Source organism: Balaenoptera physalus (genome assembly GCF_965194825.1).
Source record: "Balaenoptera physalus genome assembly, chromosome: 4".
Classification (NCBI taxonomy): domain Eukaryota; kingdom Metazoa; phylum Chordata; class Mammalia; order Artiodactyla; family Balaenopteridae; genus Balaenoptera; species Balaenoptera physalus.
In genome coordinates, this window is record NC_138891.1 from 103,754,992 (window position 1) to 103,776,869 (window position 21,878).

At 38.8% G+C, this 21,878-nt stretch overlaps 3 protein-coding genes across 7 annotated transcripts in view; 2 read left to right on the forward strand and 1 right to left on the reverse strand.

Moving 5' to 3' along the window:
• Positions 1-7,606, forward strand: part of STX19 (syntaxin 19) — a 49,812-nt gene extending 42,206 nt beyond the window's left edge. For 2 of the 3 annotated variants that reach the window (XR_014263102.1, XR_014263103.1), the window contains one exon: positions 4,324-6,800. The gene's annotated coding sequence lies outside the window, so the exon portion shown is untranslated. Of the gene's footprint in view, positions 1-4,323; positions 6,801-7,495 lie in introns of those variants that run through there. The other variant, XR_014263101.1, reaches the window with a different exon arrangement.
• Positions 1-12,294, reverse strand: part of ARL13B (ARF like GTPase 13B) — an 83,869-nt gene extending 71,575 nt beyond the window's left edge. Inside the window, exon 1 of one of the 3 annotated variants that reach the window (XM_082460501.1) lies at positions 11,888-12,294. In XM_082460501.1, the coding sequence (XP_082316627.1) occupies positions 11,888-11,946 (59 nt within the window). In that variant the 5' untranslated portion in view covers positions 11,947-12,294. The remainder of the gene's footprint in view (positions 1-11,887) is intronic. The other 2 variants (XM_082460502.1, XM_082460504.1) reach the window with 2 other exon arrangements.
• Positions 12,295-18,710: 6,416 nt separating this feature from the next.
• The window catches only part of PROS1 (protein S), a 61,637-nt gene continuing 58,469 nt past the window's right edge, over positions 18,711-21,878 (forward strand). The window contains exon 1 of the mRNA XM_082460437.1: positions 18,711-18,926. Coding sequence (XP_082316563.1) covers positions 18,851-18,926 — 76 coding nt within the window. The 5' untranslated portion in view covers positions 18,711-18,850. The remainder of the gene's footprint in view (positions 18,927-21,878) is intronic.

The window sequence follows — 21,878 nt, forward strand, 5'->3', positions numbered from 1 at the left end:
GTTTGTTCTTCTTTCTCTAGTTTCTTTAGGTGTAAGGTTAGATTGTTTACTTGAGATTTTTCTTGTTTCTTTAGGTAGGCTTGTATAGCTATAAACTTCCCTCTTAGAACTGCTTTTGCTGCATCCCATAGGTTTTGGGTCATCGTGTTTTCATTGTCATTTGTCTCTAGGTATTTTTTGATTTCCTCTTTGATTTCTTCAGTGATCTATTCGTTATTTAGTAACGTATTCTTTAGTCTCCAAGTGTTTGTGTTTTTTACGTTTTTTTCCCTGTAATTCATTTTTTTTTTCACACACACACACTGTATTTTATTTTTACAAGAGATATTTTACAAGAGATAAATAGACTGACACCAAGCATTGTACATGGATGAGTATAATTTTTGTGACTTTCTGTTTGAATTAAAAAAAAAAATCCCACAAGGACTCAGAGGCAAAGAATATACAAATCAATTTTCACTGCAAAATAAAGGAACTGTTACAGTGGAGGATTACCGGACTGAATGTCAATATTATGACATAGTATGAGTGTGTTTCGTGTTTGGTAATTGCAATCATTGTTGCTTGTGTTGTGGTCATCCATGTACAATGTAATTCATTTCTAATCTCATAGCGTTGTGGTCAGAAAAGATGCTTGATATGATTTCAATTTTCTTAAATTTACTGAGGCTTGATTTGTGACCCAAGATGTGATCTATCCTGGAGAATGTTCCGTGCGCACTTGAGAAGAATGTGTAATCTGCTGTTTTTGGATAGAATTTCCTATAAATATCAATTAAATCTATCTGGTCTATTGTGTCATTTAAAGCTTCTGTTTCCTTATTTATTTTCATTTTGGATGATCTGTCCATTGGTGTAAGTGAGGTGTTAAAGTCCCCCACTATTATTGTGTTACTGTCAATTTCCTCTTTTATAGCTGTTAGCAGTTGCCTTATGTATTGAGGTGCTCCTATGTTGGGTGCATATATATTTATAATTGTTATATCTTCTTCTTGGATTGATCCCTTGATCATTACGTAGTGTCCTTCCTTGTCTCTTGTAACATTCTTTATTTTAAAGTCTATTTTATCTGATATGAGTATAGCTACTCCAGCTTTCTTTTGATTTCCATTTGCATGGAATATCTTTTTCCATCCCCTCACTTTCAGTCTGTGTGTGTCCCTAGGTCTAAAGTGGGTCTCTTGTAAACAGCATATATATGGGTCTTGTTTTTGTATCCATTCAGCTAGCCTGTGTCTTTTGGTTGGAGCATTTAATCCATTCACGTTTAAGGTAATTATCGATATGTATGTTCCTATGACCATTTTCTTAATTGTTTTGGGTTTGTTTTTGTAGGTCCTTTTCTTCTCTTGTGTTTCCCACTTAGAGAAGTTCCTTTAGCATTTGTTGTAGAGCTGGTTTGGTGGTGCTGAATTCTCTTAGCTTTTGCTTGTCTGTAAATCTTTTGATTTCTCCATCAAATCTAAATGAGATCCTTGCCGGGTAGAGTAATCTTGGTTGTAGGTTCTTCCCTTTCATCACTTTAAGTATATCATGCCACTCCCTTCTGGCTTGTAGAGTTTCTGCTGAGAAATCAGCTGTTAAACTTACGGGAGTTCCCTTGTATGTTATTTGTCGTTTTTCCCTTGCTGCTTTCAATAATTTTTCTTTGTCTTTAATTTTTGCCACTTTGATTACTATGTGTCTCGGCGTGTTTCTCCTTGGGTTTATCCGGTATGGGACTCTCTGTGCTTCCTGGACTTGGGTGGCTATTTCCTTTCCCATGTTAGGGAAGTTTTCAAGTATAATCTCTTCAAATATTTTCTCTGTTCCTTTCTCTCTCTCTTCTCCTTCTGGGACCCCTATAATGCGAATGTTGTTGCGTTTAATGTTGTCCCAGAGGTCTCTTAGGCTGTCTTCATTTCTTTTCATTCTTATTTCTTTAGTCTGTTCCGCAGCAGTGAATTCCACCATTCTGTCTTCCAGGTCACTTATCCGTTCTTCTGCCTCAGTTATTCTGCTATTGATTCCTTCTAGTGTAGTTTTCATTTCAGTTATTGTATTGGTCATCTCTGTTTGTTTGTTCTTTAATTCTTCTAGGTCTTTGTTAATCATTTCTTGCATCTTCTCAATCTTTGCCTCCATTCTTATTCCGAGGTCCTGGATCATCTTCACTATCATTATTCTGAATTCTTTTTCTGGAAGGTTGCCTATCTCCACTTCATTTAGTTGTTTTTCTGGGGTTTTTTCTTGTTCCTTCATCTGGTATATAGCCCTCTGCCTTTTCATCTTGTCTATCTTTCTGTGAATGTGGTTTTTGTTCCACAGGCTGCAGGATTATAGTTTTTCTTGCTTCTGCTGTCTGCCCTCTGGTGGTTGAGGCTATCTAAGAGGCTTGATGGGAGGCTCTGGTGGTGGGTAGAGCTGACTGTTGCTGTGGCAGTCAGAGCTCCGTAAATCTTTAATCCACTTGACTGTTGATGGGTGGGGCTGGGTTCCCTCCCTGTTGGTTGTTTTGCCTGAGGCAACCCAACACTGGAGCTTACCTGGGCTCTTTGGTGGGGCTAATGGCAGAGTCTGGGAGGGCTCACGCCAAGGAGTACTTCCCAGAACCTCCACTGCCAGTGTCCTTGTCCCCACAGTGAAACAGAGCCAGCCCCCACCTCTGCAGGAGACCCTCCAACACTAGCAGGTAGGTCTGGTTCAGTCTCCCCCAGGGTCACTGCTCCTTCCCCCGGGTCCCGATGCGCACACTATTCTGTGTGCGCCCTCCAAGAGTGGGGTCTCTGTTTCCCCCAGTCCTGTCGAAGTCCTGCAATCAATTCCCACTAGGCTTCAAAGTCTGATTCTCTAGGAATTCCTCCTCCCGTTGCGGGACCCCCAGGTTGGGAAGCCTGATGTGGGGCTCAGAACCTTCATTCCAGTGGGTGGACTTCTGTGGTATAAGAGTTCGCCAGTCTGTGAGTCACCCACCCAGCAGTTATGGGATTTGATTTTACTCTGATTGCGCCCCTCCTACCGTCTCACTGTGGCTTCTCCTCTGTCCTTGGACGTGGGGTATCCTCCTTGGTGAAGTCCAGTGTCTTCCTGTCAATGATTGTCCAGCAGCCAGTTGTGATTCTGGTGCTCTCGCAAGAGGGAGTGAGAGCACGTCCTTCTACTCCGCCATCTTGGTTAATGCTTGCACTATTTTCTGACATTTTAATTCAGATTGTAGAGTCCAGGATAATACTGCATCAAAATAACTCTCTAAATTTATGAAGCACTAAAAAGAGGGCAAAACTTGGGGTTATATGCTAGCTTTGAAGTCCTGATCAAGTGAAATTCTTAGTATCAGTTTGTTCCTTTCTGAAATATAAAGGGATAATGTAAACTATGGACTTTAGCTAATGATATATCACTATGTTCATCAATTGTAACAAATGTACCCCACTAATGAAAGATGTTAATAACAGTGGAAACTAGGAGGAGGGAGGGTATATGGGAGCCCTCTGTACTTTCTGCTGAGTTTTTCTGTAAACCTAAAATTGATCTAAAAATAAAGATTATTTTTTAATTGAAAAATAAAAAATAAAAATAAAATATAAAGGGGTAGAATCAAAATATCTCTAGATCCCTTTCCTAAAATTCTGAGATTCTTACTATGAATAAACAAGAAGCTGTAGGGGGATAAAAAGAAGTGTAAGATATTCCAGTTCTGCCCATGGCACATCAGATAATCCTTGCTAATCTGTATGTACAGCTTAATTAAGAAATTAAGAACCAGCAATTTCTATAAATAGTCTAGGATTTACAGTTATATTTACTTAGACCAAGAAAGATGGCTAATAGGGTGCTGTTTCCCCACTGAAAAAATTCCTAGCAGAGATAACATACCACATCATGGCATGTTTTACCAGATACCATACTGATACACAGAAAGCACCAATCCACATTGCTTACTGTGACATGTGAGTCTCTTCTTTTAGACTTGGCCACAGTGAATAACAATCTACTAATAAACTTGAATTACAGCTTCAAGTAGGCTGAATTGTGATAAGGAAAAACACAGATGGGTAAGAAACTAGTTTTAGCTAGTGGTTACCTCAGGGAAGGGATGGTATGAGACAAATAAGGTGCAGGGAGCTTCAAGGATTTATCCATTTCTTCAGAAAAAAACTGAAATGTGATGACCAAAGGTTAATATTTGTAAAACCTAGGTAGTAAGCACATGAGTACTTACTACACTTTTCTTGTTCTTTAAATACTGGTAAAAATATGTTTTTACTATTTTAAATTATAATACATAATTCTTGCTGCCAAAATTACTTCCTTTAACTTGATGTTAATTTTCTGCCTCTCTAGGTGGGCTCTTCCTGAAATCATGCTCATGGAAAGCACAGGAAGCACAATTTCTTCAAGACCCTGGTAAAATTACACCCTTTCCAAAATTCTGCTTCCAACCCTTGCTAGAATCTCGGAAATCATCTTTAAACTCATATATTCTATCATATGTTATATTACCATTTCATCAACTAGATGCTACTTGGTATAAATAATCAGAGTTCTGAGTATGTAAATGATAATATGTAAGGGTGAGGACCTGCTGACAGGGTCCAGATATTTACTGAGAACCATGACTTGACAGACCTTGTGTTCTGTGCCCTGGATGAAGGCTGCTCCCTATACACAAAATAAATTTCAACAGAGATTCAAATGTTAAAAATTAAAACATAAAAGTATTAGAAAAAAAAAGGTATAGGTGAATATAATCTTGGAGTGGTGATGAACTTCCTAAATATTACACTGAAAGAATGATACATTTGAATTAAAACAATAATGTTTATGCTTCAAAAACCATCAAAAAAATTAAAAACATAACAAAAGAAAGAAAAATATCTGCAACATATACTAGAGTGAAAGGTTACTAGTATAAACACTTAAAAACTCTTTTAGAAAAATCAATAAGAAAATGGACCTGTGCCAATAGAAAAACAGCAAAGGGAATCACTGGGAAATTCTCAGAAGAAGAAATACAAATGTCTAAGGGAAAAAACTTTTAACCTTATCAGTAATCAAGAAAATAGAAACTAAAAACAGATAACATTTCCCCCATAACCTGAAAAAAATGAAAAAGTGATGGCTCCTATTTTTTGAGGAAAAAAGTACTCTCTTACCCTGCTGGTAGGAGTAGAAATTGGTTTAAAAAAACAAGAAGACTTTCTGAAGAGCAATTTGGCAATATATATCACACACCTTAAACTTTTTCATATCATTTGATCTAGAATTCCATTTCCAAAGACATTTATATAAGGATGCTCACCAAGGCATTGTTGATAACAGTAAAAAAAATTTAAACATTCTAAATATTTAATAACAGGAATAATTAAAAACACTTTGGTGAATCTATTCGACACATTACTCTGCTGCTATTAAAAAGATGTTGAACAAAAATATGTAATGATGTAAAATGATGTTAATTATACATTAAGGCAAAAATAAATAAAAAGCTATGAAATATCACTTTATTATCTCATTACTGTTTAAAAAAATTTACATGTATGTATGAGATTCTACACCAAAATACAAAAAATGGTAATCTCTTGTGGGTGAGATTGTGAGTTAACTTAAATTTGCCCCTTTCTGCTTAACTGTGTTTTCAATGTTCTACAATAAACATGCATTACCTTTAAATAACAATAAATATACATTACTTTTAAATGTTTTTATTTTTTTTAATTTTATTTTTTTAATACAGCATGCTCTTATTAGTTATCTATTTTATTAAATGTTTTTAAATAACAGCAGCTCCTGTCCACAAGACATCCTGTATGACTAGGCAAACTGAATAAACATTACAATACATGGTAAGTAGAGACCAATACAAGGGGCTCATAAGCAAACACAATGCAAGGTAAAGAATCTAGCTGGAATTCAAAGAGTTTCCTGAAGGAGAGAATCTCCCAAGTGAGATTTAAGTATGATTAGGAACAGTCAAAAAAGAGAAGGGCATTCAGGGAGGAATGGAGGGACTAGAGAACTTAAATACCCCAAATCTGGAATGACAGGAAGAAAAAGAATGGCTTATGATGAGTCCATATAGCCAGGCTCAGGTCAAATTGCAAATATTCTGTAAGTAATAAGTTTGGATGTTATCCTGAAGGCAATTAGGAAAGACTTAAGGTTTAAAATCAGCTGCATACTAAAAAGATCATTGACAGTATGGAGCATTAATCAGAGGGCAACAGTGGAAAGTCTGCCAAAGAGATCTGGGAGAGAAATAATGGAAACCTTAATAATGGAAATGCAGCAGTGGGTATGAAAAGGCTGAAAGAGTGCAAGACACACAAATTGTATTAAGTAGGTATAAACCAAAGGATTTGATGATTTGAGATAACAAGCACAAAGAGGTGTGCAGGATTACTCTTGGCTTCTGATGTGGGTAAAAGGAAGGCAGAAGCAATTCGGCATGAGAGAAGACGTAAGTTCAGTTTTGGATGTGTTGGGATTGAAGATTCTGTGGTAACTGGATATGTAAGTCTTAAGTGGTGGATGAGTCTTTGTGCTGGAAATATGGACTTGAGAGTCAATGTTGAGGTGGTAGCTTAAGTCTCTCCATATGGTGCGACTGACCATAAAGGGAGAATATGTAGAAGAAGAAAAGACAGTTGAAGACAGAACCTGAAGCAAACTTGGGAGTCGGATGAAGAAAGGGTAACTGGCAAAAAGAGATAGAAAAGGAAATAGGCGGAAAGGTGAAAACATTTTAAATTCAGGAAAAAGAAATAAGAGAATTCCAAGAGGAGAGTGATCTTAAGTGTCAATTGATGCCAAAAGATTGAAAAGCATCCATTGGATTTAATAACTAGACAGCATCTGCTGTAGCAAGAAAAACTGAAGGGTCTGGGTGAAAGCCTTCTACTGCAGGAAGTTAAGGAATGCTTGAGAGGGGAGGAAGCTGAGAAGGTACCACTCTTACATTGCCAATTGTTAAGTGTGGAGTAAAGGGAAGGAGGACGGGTAGTGGCTGCAGGGACAGGGTTGTTTAGGATGGTAGACACAGAATAACAACCTCCCAAAGATGTCCACATCCTAATTCCCAAAACCTGTGACTATGTTTTCTTACATGGCAAAAGGAACTTTGTAGATGTGATTAAGTTAAAGGATCTTGGATGGGGAGCTTACCTTGGAATATCCAGGTAGGCCCGATGTAATTACAAGAGTCCTTCCTTATAAAAAGGAAGCAGGAGAACACAGAAGAGAGAAGACGTTATGATAAGATGTTATAAAGTTGGCTTTGAAGATGGAGGAAGGGGGTCACAAGCGAAGAATGCAGGCAGCCTCTTTCTTTGCTGGAAAAGGCAAAAAACACCCAGATTCTCCCCTAGACCCTCCAGAAAGTATGCAAGCAATCCTGCTGACCCATTTTAGACTTCTGATCTCAGAACTGTAGGATAATACACTTGTTTAAGTCACTAAGTTGATAGCAATTTGTTACAGCAGCATTAAGAAACATTTCATTTGGTTTATTTTTTAGATGAGAGAGGCTTGAGCATGTTTACGTACTAAAGGAAGAACAGAAGCGAAGCTCTGAAGACAGAAGAGAAAGAGATTTTGTATTTTTGATGATAAAATTGGACAATAATTTCTGGATAAAAGTGTAGGTTTATTCTTGTATCCCAGAAGTTCTTTCTGTGATCTCTGACTGAATGCTGAACCCCTAAAGTTCCCAGGAAATGGGAAGAAATGGAATTAAGCGCACAGGTGTAAGAATTAGACTTGGAAAGAAAAAGGAACCCTTCTTCCACTAACAGAAAGAGAGGAAAGGAAGGTTATCTATACTGATAAGTATAAAATAAATAGAGGAAGGTAACCTACTAATCAGCACTTATCTCCTAAGATCAGAGGTATTATTTACGGAGTAACTACTATGTGCAAAGCATCAAGCACTTGCATTTTCTTTCTCAAAATGTTGTAAAACAAAAATTATCCACACTCGACTGGGGGTAAAGTGCCAAAACTCCTAAGATTCAGATGCAAATCTGTTTGACTCAAAACACTATATTGAGAAATCTGGCAGACACCACAATAACCATGTGACCAAGGTTAACAGCAGCAGTAATAAGACATATCAAAGGGCTTCCCTGGTGGCGCAGTGGTTGAGAATCTGCCTGCCAATGCAGGGGACACGGGTTCGAGCCCTGGTCTGGGAAGATCCCACATGCCGCGGAGCAACTAGGCCCGTGAGCCACAACTACTGAGCCTGCGCGTCTGGAGCCTGTGCTCCGCAACAAGAGAGGCCGCGATAGTGAGAGGCCCGCGCACCGCGATGAAGAGTGGCCCCCGCTTGCCGCAACTAGAGAAAGCCCTCGCACAGAAACGAAGACCCAACACAGCCAAAAATAAATAAATAAATAAATAAATAATAAAAATAAAGGAATTAAAAAAAAAAAAGACATATCAAAATCATGTACCCCTTGATATGATGTACTGAAAAGGACATTTCACCTCCATGGTATTTCCTTTACCCATTTATGCAGCAACATCTTTGTAAGGGGTATTCTACAAAACAATTGACAGGTACTCTTCAAAGTCTCAAGGTTATGAAAGACAAGGAAAAACTGCAGAACTATTATGGACTGAGGGAGAACAGAGACACAACAAAGCAATGTGGAATCCTTGATTAGATCCTGGGCAGGGGAAAAAAAGCATTAGATGTTAAAATGAGTGAACTCAGAATAAAATCTATAATTTAGTTAATAGTACAGGACCAAAGTTAATCCCTTAGCTTTGATCACTGTATTATGATCTCAAAATAAAAAGTCAAAAAAAAAAAAAAAACCACTATACTGCACTGCTTTACAGGAGCAAGCCACTTACTTATCTGTGAGTATAGCTTTTAGTCTATTCAAGGTTAATTTTACATAGCTGCAGAGCCTACGTTAGGTTCTGTCTGGTGGTTAACAATAGCAGATACAGTGTTCCTGAATTTCCTAGCATCCTGGTCTGACTCCTGACCTAGACTGGTACTTTTAACTCTTGACCTCTGACTCCTGCCTTGTCCCTATCACATGTTCTGAATATGTCATCTAATCCCTGATCCCAGCCTCTAGAATAATATGCTCGTTGGGAGAGAATCTAAGTGAGAACAGGTGGGTAAATCCAAAGGGTGCAGTATACAGTAGTTAAGTCAGCAAAGTAATCTCAGAACATAGTGTATTAATAATGATCTTCTCTCTTACACACACTCACTTCTCACACTTACAAACATATCTTCATAAAATATAAACGTGGGGGACTTCCCTGCTGGCGCAGTGGTTAAGAATCCACCTGCCAATGAAGGGGACACGGGTTCAATCCCTGGTCAGGGAAGATCCCACATGTCACGGAGCAACTAAGCCAGTGCGCCACAACTACTGAGCCTGCGCTACAACTACTGAGCCTGTGCTCTAGAGCCCGTGAGTCACAACTAATGAAGCCCACGCGCCCTAGGGCCCACGTGCTGCAACTACTGGGCCCGCGTGCTGCAACTACCGGGCCCACGTGCTGCAACTACCGCAGCCCGCGTGTCTAGAGCGTGTGCTCCGCAAGGAGAAGCCACAGCAATGAGAAGCCCACGCACTGCAACGAAGAGTAGCCCCTGCTCGCCACAACTAGAGAAAGCCCGTGCGCAACGAAGACCCAATACAGCCAAAAAATATATATACATATATATGTATAAAAACATGAAGAGGAATCTCAATAAGGAACAGCACAGCCTAAAACTTAAAAAATACAGAACAATATACCTAAGCGCACAAAATTTGATATATTTTTAAAATCAGCTTGCTCACCTCTCATTTATTCCAGTAAATGGACTACTTCCTTAATATTTACTTAAGGATTTGCTAAGGAGTAATCAAACTACATAAAATACTATGCAAATATTATTCAGCCACTACTATGAACCAGGCATTGAACAAAGGTACTTAAAAGATAGGTGTAACCCAATTTGTTTTTAAGTCTTTTGACAGTTAGCTCTATCCAACACTGAGAGATTTTACCCATGTCCTTCATATTATGCCATGATCTAGATCAGTGAGGTCCAATAAAAATACAATGCAAGCCACACATATAAGTTTAAATTTTCCAGTTTAAATTTTCTAGTAATTGCCTTTTAAAAAATGAAAATAAAAGGTGAAAATAAAGTACATATTATATTTTATTTAATCCAGTATATGCAAAAGTTATCATTTCAACATGTAATCAAACTGAAAAAAAGACTGATAATTTACCTTTTTCCCTTCTGCATATTAAATCTTCAAAATCCACTTTGTATTATACACTTACAGCATCTCAATTCTGACTAGCCACATTTCAAATGCTCAACAGCCACATGCAGCTAGTCACTACCCTATTGGACAGCTCAGATCTTGATGCTGCTACTTATTAAAGAAGAAAATAAACTGAGTTACAGGGTTAAATTTCAATTCTGCTTTATTAATCAAATCCAATTATCTGTTCTACTTGGAAATCAATACATCCTCTGTTCTCTGAACTCTGTCTTTTCTTTAATCATCCCAGAGACTATTATACTATAGCTACTGGGAGAAGCAAACACAAAGAATGATAAATTAAATTGAAAATCCCTTTGGAGTGCAAAGTTTTTGAGTGTTTTTAGTTAAAAGGACACATGCTACTACTGTGCTCTCTTACAAAAATAAAATATATTTTTTAAAAACCAGACATAGAGAAAAACATAAAGGGCCATCTATTATGAATAACCCTCCCATCTTAGTAGAGACTGGGCAATCAGACCAGAACATGATTAAAACCAATTAAATCAGAGTCTACACACCCAAACACATCTTTGACTCTTAAAAGTTGATCACATCACTTATATCTAAAAGATTCACATCCATTTAAGAGTTAATAACAGGAGAAGAATTCAAAAGTTTCATTTAAAGCAAATTTCCAAATATAGGAATATAGTTTTCCTTATAAGTGTAGTTTTTCAGAGCCATTCTTTAAAGGATAGTTCATCCTTATGGCAAATACTTACTTGAAATGCTAATGATTGAGAAACCCAAAACTTTTGCTATAATTTACCCTTGGCCTAATTCTAAAGTAGAATTTTAAAAAATCAACATTATTTATAAAGACCAACGAACTTAAGGTTTCTTTATTGGTTGAGCAGCTCAATTTTAAAAGCATCATTTTCACTGACTTCTTCCTAGCAGAGTGCCTGGCACATGGTATTTTCTCAGCAAACGAATGAATACCAAGTAGCAGGCTCTAAAATATTAATACATCTAGCACTCAAAATGAAACATCAAGAAGTGGACTCTTTCAACTAAAGGGCTTAATCTCATATAAAAATTGAAGCTACACTACAGTTAAGAACACTTTCCATCAGTTATTCTCATTTAATACAAAACTCCTAAAGCATAAATACTATCATTCTCATTCAATATGAGGAGGATGGGGCCGAAAGTGGTTAAGTCATATAATTATTAAGTAGTGGAGCCAGATTTCAAGCCCAAGTTCTCAAACAAAATGTGTGTGTTGGGAAGGGGTTTGTGGATCTTATGAAAACTATATTCCATTCTTCCCTATTAAAAAAAAAATTCCCATTACAAAAGTTTCAGAGGAAAAATACACAATTCCACACACACACACACAAAATCCACAACTTTTTAAGAAATTAGGACCCATTTAAATTATAACAATAATAAGCATTACGGATGAGAACTTAACTGCAACTAAACATTAAGTCTACGTTGTCCTATCGCTCCCTGAGGGGATATATCAAACTGGGAGGGAAAGCATCCCCTGCGGCCTGGGAGACTCGTCCAGACGCAGAGAGGACAGGCGGCGCCCCGTCCGACCCTTGGGGCGCAGCTGTCCCCCCTCCCCTAGGAAGGCACCCGGCCAACCGGCTCCAGCCTACCTGACGGGCTCCCGCCACCTCTTGAACCAGCTGCAGCAGTTGGCCATCAGACTGAACATCCCAGGCCGGTCCTCCCGCCACCTCCCATCCGAGCCCGGAGCGGAGGTGGGCCGCTAGTTGTCCTGGGCCGAGTCTGGGGGGCCGCCACCGCCGCGAGGCGCCCCTGACGAGGATGGGCCCGGAGTAGAGGCCGGGAGGAAGGTGAGGGCGGTCAGTCCGAGAACCAAGGCCAATAACCGCGCCGACCAGCGAGCGGAATAGTGCGCTCCGCGCCCAGGCACAGCGGGGCCAAAGGGGCAGTTTCACAGAACCGGGAAGGGTTTGCTGGGCCGACCAGAGAAAACCCCCGCGTCAACGTGCTGACGTTCCCCCCAGGCGCGGAAGGCCCTCCCCAAGCACCGCCCATGCACTTCTCCAATCACCGTTCGACGGCCCGCCGCAGAGGGCTCTGAGTGGCTAAAGCGGCCCGGCTCCCCGCCCCCGCCCGAGAGGTGGGAGGGAGAAAGGGGAGTGGTCTTGAAGAGGGAGGGGGAGGGGGAGCTGAAGGTGGTTCTCGTAGCTAGGCAACGGAAGCGTCTAGAGATGAGTTGAGGGATTTCCAACAGATCTTAGGCTAAGACCGATCTGCATACCCATCCAAACTGTGTGAGGGTGCTGCTCCTCGTCCGTCTCCAACCCCAACTGAGATCCAGAGATCTCAGGTCTTGTGCATGTTTTGTTTTGTTTTGTTTCATGAAGCAAGGATGAGGATCCTGCGGAATTCCAGCCAACTCTGGCTGCACAACTACAGAAACAATACACTAGGGCAATTAAGTTAAGAATGAGCGGAAAACTCCTTTGCTAACTATCCAATAGTTCAGATGAGAGTGAAATTTTAATCTGTATAACGTTTATTGCTGTTTATTACATAAAATGTGAAATGGAATTCTATGATATTTGTTGTGTGTGGGGTTATGTTTACAAAAGACATAATATGCTCATTGTAGAAAGTGTGAAAAAGACTGAGAAAGGAACAAGATGAAGAAAATAAGATCTCACACTCACCACCCAAAGATAACCAATGTTAATATTTTGATGTATATTCTTTCCAGGATTTTTAGATACATAGATTGCTAGCTATTTGGTTTCTGCAAGATGGAGAGCATGATCTACTAGCTGTTTTGTAACATGCTTTATTTTATTTAAAGAGATATGTAATATCTGCTTTTCCTTTATATTCTTTGGAAATAAGTAAATGACAAGTACATTCCTATAGAAAAAAAATGAATGCATTATATGTAGGGACCCGTGTGTCCATTTAGTCTCCACTTAAATATATATTTTCAAATCCTGGTAAAAGGAGAGAGGGCCCTGGGAAGCCCAGTGTATCCAAGAGAGAATAATGGTTTGGGATTAAGGTAGATCTAGTTTTAAAATTATTTTCTGTCTTTTACTAATTCATGTAACCCTAATTCAAACACATATACATCTCTTACAGCTTACTGGCTCTGAACTCAAGTACCCTATCTGTAAAATGACAATGAAAATACCTACTTTGCAGGGTTGCTAAGGTGATGAAATGAGAGAAATAAAGCTCAGGTGCAATTTCTAACAAATAGTAGATAGCAGATTTTTGAAGTTGGTGTCACCTGTCCCATAAATATTTATGGTATATATCCCCCTACCTCTGTCTCCAAACTGCTAGGGATCTTGTTCACTATTCTCATTGTCCTGCCTTGATAACTTCAATTTTCTTTCCAGTTGCTCAAGGCTGTATGACCTCAACTGATTTTCCTAACTGAACTGGCCCTTCCTCATCAGTGCTAGACTGTCTCTGCCCAGACTGTCCTGTCCAGACACTATAATACCTCTGTATCTACATACAATGTAGTTAACTCTTCTAAAATTCTTTCCTCCCTTGGCTTTTCACAATTATATACTTTTATGGTTATCTTCTGATCTCACTGGTTATTCCTCTTTCAGCTTCCTATATGTATTCTCTAAGATCTGACTTTATCCCTCTGCTTTCCCTTTTAAAAAACATGTTCTCTTGGAGAGTCTAATAGCTATTTCTGTGCCTGAAGAGCCCTACTATACTTACTATCCTTGAGCATTTCTGGAACTATACTCAACCCCTGCTCTACTTCATGTCTTCCTTAATTCTGTTAGTGATACATTACCAAACATTTCTGGTACCAACATACAGCTGGTCAGTTAGTTAACTAGCTGACTATTAGTTTTTCAATATATTAAGTGGTTTGGTAGACATATGTGCTGCTCACTATTTCCAGTTCTCTTTTTCTTTTACAAGCACATGAAATAGTTATTCCCACCTTCTTGAAGTCATGGGACCTGCTTTGTTCAGTGAAATGTGAGTGTAGTGGTTATATCACTTCTTGGTGAAAGCATTTAAGAGCTGGTCCACAATTCTCCATGTTCTATCATCCCTTGCAATGGTAACTGTGGAAGCCTACTTTAACTCTGAAGTACTACAATATAAAAACAGCATGGAATGCTGAGCCGACACATGGAAGACAGCTGCCTAGAAAGTCCTGTAGTAGACTTCCTATGAGCAAGAAATAAACACTTATTTTAAGCTGCTATAATTTTGTGGCTGTTTGACTGCAGTACAACCTAGTTTGTTCTGAATGAAAAAAACAATCTTGCTGTCATCATCCTAATTAAGACTCTTGTTTCATCTCCCAGAGATTGTTGAATTTGTATCCTAAATGTCACATGGTTACTTTTTTTTTTTCCAGTTTTGTTGAGGTAAAATTGACAAATAAAATTGTAATATATTTGAAGTGTACAATATTATGCTTTGATATATGTGAAAATGTACGTATACATGTATACGTATATGTATACATTGTGAAATGATTTCCAAAATCAAATTAATTAACACATCCACCACCTCACATAATTACTTTTCCTTCTTTCTTTTTTTTTGTGAGAATTTGCTACTCTCTTAGCAAATTTCAAGTGTACAATACAGTATAATTAACTATAGTCACCATGCTATAGGTTAGATCCTCAAAACTTATTTGTCGGGAACCAGCTGCAAGCTGACACAGTCCTTGCAGCTTAAAGCATGGCAAAGTCCTGCTTAATTCTTGACAGGACCCGAAAGAGTTATTAGAGAAGATATGAGTCTTGGCCCGTGAGGTTGCTTGCGGTTTCTCTAACTATAGTTTGTCCTTGGCGTGTTTCGGTAATCACAGTGTGTTCTCACGCATGTTTATATTCTGATTCGCAGAATGTTTTGTACTATAACTTCAACATTAAGGAAATACTGTCTGATGATTCTGTCTTGTGATTTTAACAAAAACATGTATTGCCTACTGCAATCTATAAAAAGAGTTTTGATGGGAAATAAAGTGTGTGTGCTTGTACACCACCCTCCTGACCCCGTCTCTTCTTAATCCCCTCACCTGCTCTCAGGACTTGTTCCTCAGTCTTACAGCGACTGACACTTATTCATCTTATAACTGAAAGTTTGTACCCTTTTATCAGCCTTTCCCCATTTCCCCACCCCTCAGCCCCTGAAACCACCATTCTACTCTCTGTTTCTATGAATTTGACTTTTTAAAAACTCTACATGTAAGTGATTACATGCAGAATTTTTCTTTCTCTGTCTGGTTTATTTCACTTAACATAATGCCCTACTGCCATACATAAATGTGCAACATAGATAGATTTCACATGTTCCTTATCCATTCACCTGTTGACGGACACTTCGATTGTTTTTTCCATATGTTGGCTCTTGTAAGTAATGCTGTAATAAATTTGGGAGTACAGATGTCTCTTCAAGAGAGTGATTTCATTTCCCTTGGATATATAACCAGAAGTGAAATTGTCAGATCTGCTGACTGGGAAATAACCTCACAACATAACAGCTGTGAGTTGAGTTTTATTCAGGACTTACTGAGGACTGTAGCCCAGGAGACAGCCTCTCAGATAGCTCTGAGGAACTGCTCTGAAGAGGTTCATATATATATGAATTTTTTGGCTGGAAAATACATGTAGTCAAGCATACATCTTGGTAAAAGATTACTGCTAATCACATAAACATATATCTCCAGTTAAGGATTTTAGTGCTTGTCTATGTATAGGAAGATGCAAGAATCTGGGGTCATTGAAATTCTTCCTTAGATACACTTCTTAACTACCTAGGGGCCCATAGATCCAAAACACAGAACACTTTATCCTGAATTCCTTTCAGCATGTATTTGTAAGTCAGTGAGTATAGTGGCTAATGACTTGATCCTTGTAGAGCTGGAATCGTGGGCAACACTCTATGTTTACAGATCATATGGTAGTTCTATTTTTAATTTCTTGAGAAACTCCTGTTCTGTTTTCTATAATGGTTGTACTGATGTGTACATTCCCACCAACAGTGAACAAGGGTTCCCTTTTCTCCACATCCTCACCAACACTTGTTATCTCTTGTATAAATGTTACTTGGTTTCTAATCTGATCCATTTTGTAAGCATTTAACAAATAACATTCTTAAAGTACAACCATAAAAATCACTCTATCTAAAACAAACAAACAAATAAAACAAGACAGGTCCTTAAGATCAGTATTATATATGACTTTAGTGAAGGGGGGTACATGCAGTCAAGCACACATTTTGACAGAGGCTTGCTGCTAGTGACGAGGAGCAGATGTCACTGTTAATGATTTTACTGCTTTTCTAGATATGAGAAGATGCAAGAATTTGGGCTCATAAAATCTTCTGAAATTATCTAACTATCTGAAGGCCTGTTCTGTCCGTTTTTCCCAGAGCACAGAGTGCCTCATTCCTGAATACCCAGAACTCCTTTCAGGGTGTGTTGAAGGTCAGCGGCTGCAGTGGCTAGTGACTTAATCTTTGTAGAGGCAGATGGCAAGTGCCAATTTTTAGCTGGCATGGTGGAGAGAGATGAGGATGCAGGTAATGGACATAATTAATAAGTAAATGGGACAATATACCAGTAGAAGGTTATATGGAGAAATGTAAAACTGGGTGAGGGAATGGGATTAGAATTAGGACTAGGAAAAGGGATTAGATTAGCAGTTAAATTTTGAATAAGATTTAATTGCATATTTAAAAGTATACTGAAAACAAATTTTGGCCAAGTGAAATTGACCAAATGTTAATCAATATTGAGCTAAAGGCAAAATCATCTTCACAGAGTGAACTTATGCAATAAATTAAAAACTTGAAAATTTTATCCAAAGAGGTATTATTAAATTTCATTTTAAACATTTCAGGGTATTATTTTTCAAAGTTCAACATTACAGTGTAGGTAGGACACATTAACAACTATTGTTAGCACTGTGATGTACATTTGTGGTCTTAAAATGACTTAAAACTTCACATTCAGTTGGAGTCTTTGAAAGATCAAGATTTTTCTTTTAGGTACCTTGCATTTCTCCAACATTTCTTTCTTCATACTCTTTATATTTTTTAATGTCTGTATGGGAGATGATTTGTTATTAATGCTGTTGATTCATGATTTTGGAAGTTTTCCCTCGTGAAATTTTGAGAACTCAAAATTGATATTCTACTTGTAATTCTTCCTAACAAATGAGGAAAGACTCATGGCCTAAATGCATTTAAATATTCAATAATTAAATATAGTATTTAAAGGTCATTTTGTTTTATGTTCTGATTGCTAGCCCACCAAACAATTCTACCGAGATTAGAATTATATTTATAATTAAATCACTTCGGGTGGGAATAAAGTGGTGAATAGATTGACATGTAGATTCATACATAGCAAGAAGGAAGAGAATTTAATAGAGGGAAGAATATGGATATATCCAACAATTCCTTTGCAAATTTTCTTAGAAAAAGTGACTCTAATAACAACTTTCATCCACCTGGATCATAAAACCACAGAAAGCTAGAGCTGGAATACACCCTTGAAAGATCATCAGCCTATTGACTTTCACTCACACACATAGGAAATCAACTGATATTGTTCACTGGGCAGAAATACTGGAATGATAGTAGTAAGTGTGCCTTAACTATGTGCTACTCTTTAACACACTAATTGCTTCACGTGTGTTATCTCTTTAAATTCTTCTGTTCACACTGTGAAAACCTACTACTATCTCCATTTTACGGATGATACAACTAGTAAGCTGCAGAGCATTGCCATTTGAATCCAGGCGGTTTAGCTCCAAAGGCAGCCTTAAACATTAAGTAACATATTTCAAGTATGCTTGCCTAAGCACAAAAAAGCAGAGGTAACATGCAAAAACCAAAAACGAGCTGTTTGAAAGTGATAGAATGTGATACATGCTCTTTTTTCCCAAAACATATTTTTTTGCTATAGTTTTTTTACGCTATAAATTCAAGAACAAAACAAAAATGTAGACAATCAAAACTATCACATTTGATTCCATTATCTGTTCTCTGTAGCCTTCCTAGAGTTCTCATTTCGCTTCTAGGTTTTTGTTAACATCTTCATTCCCAGTGTCAGTCTCTCAAGGTGCTTTCCTTCTAAGCCTGGACACCCCGACCTCTGAGTCCTCAAAGTATTCTTGGCCACTCCGCCTTCCACTCCGGCTCGCTGGAGGTTGTGTTTTGCGTGTGTCTGTGTGTGTTTTACTGCGTTTGCTTCCCCTTTTACTTGGCAAACTTCACATTCCGGAGACCGGAACGAAACGCTGGAGTTTGGGAAAGGGCGAGGAGGATGTCTCGACAGTGTTTACTAGGCCTTCAGCACTCTCCCTGAGCCCTGCCCCCAGCTCCGAAAAGAAAAGCTTCCAGGAAATGTCCTTGTTATCACTGCCCCGTCGGGCTGGGGGCTGGGAGCGGGCCGTCCCCTCCGCCCCCGGCTCGGCTGCTCCGCGGGCGCGCTCGCTCGCAGGCGCCTCCGCGCCGCAGTTCTCAGACAGCGGCGCTTCAGTCGCAGCCCCGCGGCACGCCGAGCGCAAGGGTCCCCGCCGCGACGCGCCACCGTCCCCGCCCGCGCCTCCGCGCGCTTCGCCATGAGGGTCCTGGGTGGGCGCTCTGGGGCGCTGCTGGCGTGCCTCGCCCTAGTGCTTCCCGTCTTGGAGGCGAACTGTGAGTAATCAATAGCGTCTTGTCTTCTTCTCTCAGCATTCCAACTGAACTCCGAGCCCTGCTGGGAGGATTTTCTTTTCTAGGGCTGCAGCCTCCTAGAAAGTTTCCAGCAAGTGCTTCCATCAGCTGTGGATCTAGCGGGCAGTGTAATGGTGGAGGCAGGGTCAATATTCACCCTGCTCTGGGAATCAAGTGTTGACTACAGGACAGATTCTAGAACAAGAGTGATACTAAATATCAGTGAAGGAATTAGAACACATACCCATTTACCCCAAACAGTTGAAGTTCCCAGTCAGAGGACAAGGATGAGCACATTACAGTATAAAAGTAGAGAGGAAAGTCAGCCCACTCTGTCTTCCTTTTGAACTAGTGCCTGTCCCCAACCAGCACCCACTGCTGCAACCTACCTCCGCTCTGCAATGCCTGGACTTTGAGCTGGGTTTCCTTATCTCAACATTGACACACGAATTATTTGGGGATGAGTGCGGGTTTGCGTAGCAGTACGGAGATGTCAGTGTTTTAACCTTGAAATCAAAAGGACTGTTAAAAGATTGTAGTTCTCAGATAATTTCGTACTGAGGATTTTTGACGGAGTGCCACTGATCTGAGGTCGTCGCATGAGTTCTTTGTACTTTATCTTTGTGTTTCCTGTTCTTTATGTTCCCATGCCTGGATTCAAGGCAGGATATTGAGTTTTCTCTAAATATATATATATATATATAGGGATATCAAGGCATTTAGTACATCTTAGTTGTCAGTTAATTAGTTTGTTCTTTAAAGGTTAAGCATGCTCACTGGTCAAAAATGCTTACTTGTGCTATGTTTTATTCTCAGGAAATGGCATGGGAGAGATAAACTCTGAATTACACCATAGCATTTAGATTGGTTAAAGCTCCAATGTAAACTTTTCAAAGATGATAATGTCAGGAGAATTAAGTAGGAATTTACTAACATTCTACTAGTTTTATTAGTTTTTATTAGTTACAGATCAGGATGAATGAGGTGTTTTAAAATTCTAATTTAAAGGCTAAAACAACATTTGTTGATTTTATATTAAAGACGCACAATAGCAGAACTTCAGCATACAAACCTCTATCATTAAGCCTATATATGGACCACATACAGTAACTCATTATCTATATAGTTCAGTAGGACAATCAAGTATTTGTCTAATAACCAGTGTTTTTATTTTTTTTAATATTTAGTTATTTATTACACACTTGCACTTCTGACCTAGTATACTATGAACATTATATTATGTATATTTAAATGAGTTTTTAAAGGATAAAGTCAAAATAAATCTGAACAGTTGCACTGGTATTTTCTTTCTGTACCTTAATGAATTATCTTTACACTCTCCTGGAATGCAATCATTCCATTTTGGAAGTCACTAACATATTCTACCAGAATGAAATGAAAGTTCATGAAAGTGAAAACCAACAAAAAAACACAGAAGAGAGAAAAGAACATTTGGAAATGGAGAGAAAAAATAATTACAGAGGGGATAATTAAAACATGAAAAACTACTGGGTCTAAATAACTGGTAAATTGTAGTCAATATGGAAAGACTAACATAGGAAATAATGTGAACATCGCAAGGCAAGATGTTGGGAATAACGCTTAAACATATGGAGTATGCTGTCATCACAAAAAAGTTTTTATTGACCCCTGCACAGACTAAGACAGCTTCCCTATTGGGAAATATGATTTTAGAGTGTACAAGTGAAGCCAACAAAATACAGAGAATGCATCCTCCAGGGCCAACCATGATCTTCCCATCCATGGGAGCCTAGAATACATTTCCACTGATAATCATTTATGGACTGGACTGCCATGCATTGTCCTCTCAGGGGTCTGCTTGTTGAACTCTGTACCAGAGAACAAGGTTGTTAATTGTGCTTACAAAGAAATATATGGGTAAATACATAAAACATGATAACCAGTGTTTTAGAGAGAAGAAAAAGGCAAAAATGGCTTACCCCACGTACTGCTTGTCACCACAGGAGTTTGCTAAACCCTTTCTTTTTGTAGAGATTGTTACATGTTCATGGAATCTAGGCAGAGTTAAAAAATGATGTGTGTGTCTATGTGTATTATACAGAGATAATCAAACCATACGTATGGAGAAATCTTGTTATATATAGACACTGATAGTGTATATAAATTAGTTCTTTAATTCTAGTTTAATTGGATTAAAAATCATTTCTGGTTTACTGATGAGAAAACTGAGATACAGATGGAATGTGTTTACTCCCTAAGATTGTAAATTTGAGATAGAATTAGAATTCCAAATATTTGATTTATTGTTTAGTCCACAGAAATACAGTCGCTATTTAAAGAAAAAGTTTAAAAATCACAGCTTTAGGTTTGAGAGAGTTGAGAAATCATCCAGTTCAACTTTTTTTTTTTTTTTTTTAATTATTTATTTATTTACTTATTTATGGCTGTGTTGGGTCTTCGTTTCTGTGCGAGGGCTTTCTCTAGTTGCGGCAAGTGGGGGCCACTCTTCATCGCGGCACGCGGGCCTCTCACCATCGCGGCCTCTCTTGTTGCGGAGCACAGGCTCCAGACGCGCAGGCTCAGCAATTGTGGCTCACGGGCCTAGTTGCTCCGCGGCATGTGGGATCTTCCCAGACCAGGGCTCGAACCCGTGTCCCCTGCATTGGCAGGCGGATTCTCAACCACTGCGCCACCAGGGAAGCCCCCAGTTCAACTTTTTTGAAATTGTTCAGAGATGTGAACTGACTTTTCACACATGCTTGTATCTAATCTGTATCTATACGTATATGTGTATCTGTCTATCTATAGATTTAAAACTTAGGCTGTCTATATATTGTATACCACACTAAAGGCTGTGTGAAGAAAAACAGAAGAAAGGGGATGTCCCTTTTGGCTGTGCTAATTTGGCCCTTTCCAGACTTCCACTTCTGCTTAGGTGCAGTCTACCCTTGA